Source organism: Talpa occidentalis, unplaced genomic scaffold (genome assembly GCF_014898055.3).
Source record: "Talpa occidentalis isolate TD23 unplaced genomic scaffold, MPIMG_talOcc4v2.1 talOcc4.15, whole genome shotgun sequence".
NCBI classification, from domain to species: Eukaryota; Metazoa; Chordata; class Mammalia; order Eulipotyphla; family Talpidae; genus Talpa; species Talpa occidentalis.
In genome coordinates, this window is record NW_023601543.1 from 36717452 (window position 1) to 36723451 (window position 6000).

The window sequence follows — 6000 nt, forward strand, 5'->3', positions numbered from 1 at the left end:
GTGTTCCTTCATAGGATCTATACTGTGGATATAAAAAGATAGACCCAAAGGGTGACACAGAGTATTATTCAAAGGCATATATTACCATAAAGTAAAATGAGTATTATAAGCAAAACCCTTAAGGAACATACAATGCAGTAAAAAGTGTAAAATAAAGCAGGAAAACGATTCCATAAGAGAGTTAAAAATAAAGTGTTCTAAAAGATAAACAACTAGTTGGAAACTGGAGGCTGGGGGGAAAGGGGCAGGAATCAGGATAGGCTTCGTGGAAAAGCAATGGGGAATGGGCAGAATGTTCACAAAGGAATGAAAACACTATGCAAAAAAGGATCTGATGAGCAAAGTCAGAAGCAAGAGTGAATGATGCCCAGGGGGTGGTTTATGTTCAAGAAATAGGCTGTTTTCTAGCCTGACTTTTAAAGCAAATTTTGTAAGAGAATAGTGAAAAATAAGAATGAGGTAGTCAATTGCTTCCATTTCTGCTTCTAATCAACGCTGGACAGTCAATGGGAAGATGGGACCATTACTATTCCATCATTCTGATTTCAATATGGAATCACATTTTTAAATTAAATTTGTTGGTCATTTAAATGTCTTTCAACCCATGTATGTAATCTCCAGGCAACCACAATATTTAAAGTGGCTATTCCAGAATTTCTTCTCTATCAAATACTTCCACAAAATTCTTACCTGCCAATTTATCAATGAAATACCTTCCATTTCTTGAAGATTAATGAGACCATGAAAAATAAGCCCTTTGTACCTGACTTTCAGCAGTGATTTTAAGTATTGTTATTTTCATTCCTTCTCTAGTCTCAGGAAAACAAACAAACAAAAATGTTCCTCTTTAAGGACAGTGCACCCATCTAAGTTCTATAAAGAAACCCTTATCATTCCCTCCTTAAGCTGATTCCTACAGTTTATGATAGCATTTTTTAATTCAAATGTGAGAAGCAGGCCATAGATAAAACAATGGGTATGAAAAGGTTTATAATGAGGATCAGTCATAATACATATCTCTTATACTATCTTTCAAAACACACTTGGACAATACAAAATTTTTCCATGAACCATATACTGCCTGCTAACCTGCCACAATAGAACCTTTACTATATTGCATCTTCAGGTCTTATTGTTATTCTGTTTACCTAGCTACACCATTAGACCTAGTTTCATGATGGGAAGAACTCTATTCATTGGTGAAGAAAGATATTAAGGAAGGAATCATCTAGGACAGCTTCTAAGATTCACATGAAGCTTAATCTTGATGGATATTTAGGAGCTTGCTGGGCACAATAAAGAAGAAAATGACATTAAAGCCAAAAGAAATTGAATGCATTTGATTTAGAAGTGTTAAAGTATAGGATGCTAAGGAATTGCATATACAGGTAAATGACAAGCACATGTAAGAATACAGCTAGAGACAAAATTAGAAAATGAGGCAAAGATAAAATCACAAAAGGAAACAGGGAACCATTTGAAAGTTTTTTTTTTTTTTAATGGAAGTAACATTGTTTTATTCTCTTAATGGTGCATACTTAAAAGTTTTAATGGAGGAAGAGCATGATCTCTCTACTAACAGTGTAGAGCATGCATGGGCAGGGTGAGAAAGTGAAGACAAGGCAACTGTTTAGAAGGCTCCAGCAATCATAGGTTGTTAAATGAGTTTAAACTAAGGAAGCAAAAGTAAAGGTAATTAGGGAAGAGAAGTGAAAGTTATTTAGGAGAAATAATCATCACAATTATTGGTAACTGATTAGATGTGGAGGACTGGATATTATTGCACTGGCTTCTGGCGTAGGGCACTGGATTGCTTATAGTGCTAAGGCCAGAAATGCACACTGACTCTAGCCTATATTGAAATAAGCTCATGATTCCTTTATCACCCAAAACTCCATTATTTAGCCCTACCCTTTACCACTCGCCACCAATTTAATACTGGTGCTTACTGATTCATATACAGTCTTTTAGGTAGTCCCCCCCCACCAACAAGTCTTTCTCTATTCTCAAATTTCTCAAAGCATGCTCCTCAGATTAATTTATGTTTTGTAATTTTTTAACCGAATAATCTATGGTACTTGATAAAATGCAAATTCTTGGCCCCATCCCAAACCCCATGAATCAGTCCTGAGTGAGGAGAACAAAATTTGCATTTTGATGCCCTTTCAAGTTTGAGAACCACAGACTAATCTAGCCTTTATACTACTATCAATTTTACTTTTCTTAAATCCTACTTTCCTTGTGTCACCTCCTTGTTCAAACTAATTTCTAAACATCTGCCTGAATTTCAAAACCCTCTTTCAACTTTATTGTTTAATCTTTCTAATATAAAATATTTTGTGTTCAAAAAGTCAAATTCTTTTCTTACTTCCCTCTTCCCCATCCTCTCTACACACACACACACAAACACACACACACACACACTTTTTGGTTCTTTCTCCAAGCTTTTTTTTACATTGACTATTACTTCCAAAATCTGACAGCTTCTCCATTGTCTCTTCTCCTTAGTCAAATTCAAGCCCTCATAACTATTCCTGAAAACCCAGTTTAAGTTCAGAAATGTGCATGGAGTTTTCTCTAATTACTTATTATCCTCTACTTATGAGCTCCTTTTATACTTACAGTTTGCATGCACAATTTTAGATCTGATTATTTCAATATGAATTATTTAAACTAAAGGTCTTCTTTCATTCTTACTTTCCAACTATCAGTATACCTGGCACGTTTCTTGGCACATAATAAGCACTAAAGAAATATTTGCTGACTTTTTTCCCCTAACCATCACATAAATTAAGAAACAAAAGGAAGAAATATTTTTTTTTAAAAGTAAAACAAGTATTAAACACATTTATTATGCTAAATACTGCAGCAGTTAGTGATGTTAAAGATAATATTTCTTGCCCTGTTCTCCAAATACAAAGTGTTTAGTCATGAAAACAAGGTATTTACAAATAGTTCTCAATTACAATATTGGCCATTTCTGGTATATTATGTACAATATCATGCAATGATAGCATTCAAATACAGTGTCTTGAGCATAAAACATTTAAATGACATCAACAGAAAGAGCATTAAAAATGTAAGCCAATCATTTCAGTTTATTAATTTAATAATTGATCATTAGAGAAATTACATGACTTGCCCAGAGTCACAAAACTGGTTGACAGCACCCAACAAAAATTAGCACAAAGGCCTCCTGACTGTATATTAAGGATTATTTTCATTACACTATGTGCTCAGTTATACCAAAATCAAAGTAAGATATTTTAATAAGAATCTCTGTTAGCATAAACCAGTATTTTAAAAGACTCTTCCTACCACCCTGAGAATAGAAGTGAAACACAATTTCATCAGAATCATAAAGACTGAAACAGGTATTTTTTTTTAAAGTAAACTCTTCTAAGAGAAAATATATATGCATATTCTAGTGTTAAACATTTTCCAAAACCATAGAAAAAATACCATAGCTACATTTTAATCACAAGACCTTAATATTAATCTCACTACTTTGGCAAAATATATACCAAAAAAAGAATCAACCACAAAATACTATAAGCAAAAAAATCACTCAATTCCCAAAAGCACAAATTCAAAATCTATGGTTAAAACACATCTTTGTACTCACCGTAACTTTACTTCCAACTATCTGCATACAGTGATCAACGGAGAGGGGTTAGGGTGTAAAAAAAAAAAAACAAACAGCAACAATATTAGTAATCTGAAGCATTCCACAGAAGTTAAGTGTTTAGTAAAATTAGTAAATAGTTAACCTATGTCTAGATCTCATACTTTAGATCTAGACACTAAAACGAGTATATCAGTATTAAATCTACCAAATCTCAAAAATGTATAAATCTACAGTATAAAGATTCCCAAATAAAGATTATTATCTCAGGATTTAAAAAAAATTACTCTAATAAGGTTCTTGTATACTTTAATTTAAATATCAAGTATTATAAGATTAAGGGTAATCAGGCATCAGCTATTTTACTAGCTCACAAGCCCTCAAAATGATTATCAACAGAAAATTGATTTTTCCCAAATATTGTTTTTTTCTTTCCTTATTATAACAGGCATATTATTAAGGTTGAAACAAGCTATTTTAGAATATAAATGATTCATTTAAAGTGATGCATTAAGAAGAGAATTTTAGATTGAGAACTGGAATATTTTATATTATTATGAACTTAAGGTTGGTAATATTGCTTTGCATTATACTTGAAACTAACAAAGAAGATAGATTGCTTATGATTCTAGTTTTCTAGGTCATCCCAGCGTCTAGTATAAGATCATATTTTCCTATATAATGTGAAACAAAGAGGCATTTTATATCTAAATATGAGCATATTCATAAAGAGGAAACAGAACAAAAATTAAAACATTGATTGGGCTTTCCTAATTGATAAGAGATGAGCGAATTTCTGAGAAGTAGAATTGTGTTTAGGAAACCAAACAGTAAAAGTCATAAACTTAAACATAATTTCATGCCAACATCCAAATATAAAATAATTCATTGTTATCCAATTGCTACACTTGAATAGCAAGCAACATCTATGAAAGGGAGAATCCATAATCTAAAATCATTAATCTGACAGCAATTATAAATATTTGTTCTATTTTGCAGGTAGGATTTAATTTTAAAAATGAAATTTAATGGAAACCTCAGTAAGAATCTTAAATTGTTAAAAAGAATACCACAAGATACAAAAAGAAAATGACAATTCCCAAGTCAATTTTAGAGATCTCCATGAATTTACAAAGAAGCAGCTTTCTTAAACATTCATTCAACAGACTATTTACAGGCAGTGATCATTTAGTTGAATAAAAGCCTCTTTGGTGTCCTTACAATGTTCTGAATTAAAAGATATGCTCTTGACCTACATTATTTCCTCCCACCAAAAAGACACAGATCTTATTTATCCCTTGTTTATTTAGCAAAGATATGAGACTAGAAAAAGAATGCAAGACTGTCTTAATGACTCAGAATGATCTATATTCAGTGAAACCACTGAATATGTCTAATTTTATGATTCATTCGATTTGCAAAATGATTGCATTCACTAAAGCACATACAACAAACTGATTAAATTGGTCAAGAAAAGCTACGAGAAAGTTTCACCATATCCAGATGATGTCTGTAAACATTCTGAGAAAGAAAATGACTGATAATGGCAAAAGTGAAACCACGCACTCATGCACGCACACACACACACTCTACAACTTTCAATTGCTTGTTATAAAGGTTAATCTAAAAAAGTCTATAGATGTATTTGGTAACACTATTTTAAATTATTTCCTATTGGCATTTTTAAATCAATTATAATTCCAAATGGCTCATGTATTTTCAAAAATATATTTCACATAATTGTAAATCTCAACTCCAAAGACTGATTTAAATTAGAAATAAACTAGTTTCTTAACATTCTAATACAGACATTGGCATGTGGCAAACTAATTAGGATTTTAGTGACTAATCTCTCTTCATAAATATGTATATATGCTATTAAGATATAATATGCATGATACCCTTTAAGTCAATGACGAATTGTGTCTTTCAGGATTATGAATTGGTTTAACAATGTTTGCAATATTAACAAAGCATGGTGTTCCATTTCTGAAAACATATGCTGATGCTTTAAAATATAGACTTCTAGATTGTTTGTGGCTAAATGACATATACAGACTACCTTAGGTGAGGTCTATAATCACCCTTACTACAATGAACAAACATCTCAACTCATGCAAAGAGGTTCCCATCTACTCCCTTAATTTCATTCATCACTGACAAAATTACTCAAGCTACTTTTTCCCCTCATATTCACACAACATAACATTCTCATTATGGAATCTTAAGAGGAAAAAAAATAAACCATACATTTCATCTTTATATTTTAATTCCTTTATATTCTTGTAGTCCATGCTAATTGTAGCAGACAATTAAACAACCAAAGAATCTAGTCTGCTTTAAAGCAGGATTTGTGTACATACCTGTGTACTGTT

The 6000-nt window shown here is 31.8% G+C and overlaps 1 protein-coding gene across 1 annotated transcript in view; it reads right to left on the reverse strand.

Annotated features, from left to right (window-relative positions):
* The window catches only part of LOC119245581 (protein diaphanous homolog 2), a 711837-nt gene that overhangs the window by 456947 nt on the left and 248890 nt on the right, over window positions 1-6000 (reverse strand). Inside the window, exon 2 of the mRNA XM_054695882.1 lies at window positions 3626-3646. Within this exon, the coding sequence (XP_054551857.1) occupies window positions 3626-3646 (21 nt within the window). The remainder of the gene's footprint in view (window positions 1-3625; window positions 3647-6000) is intronic.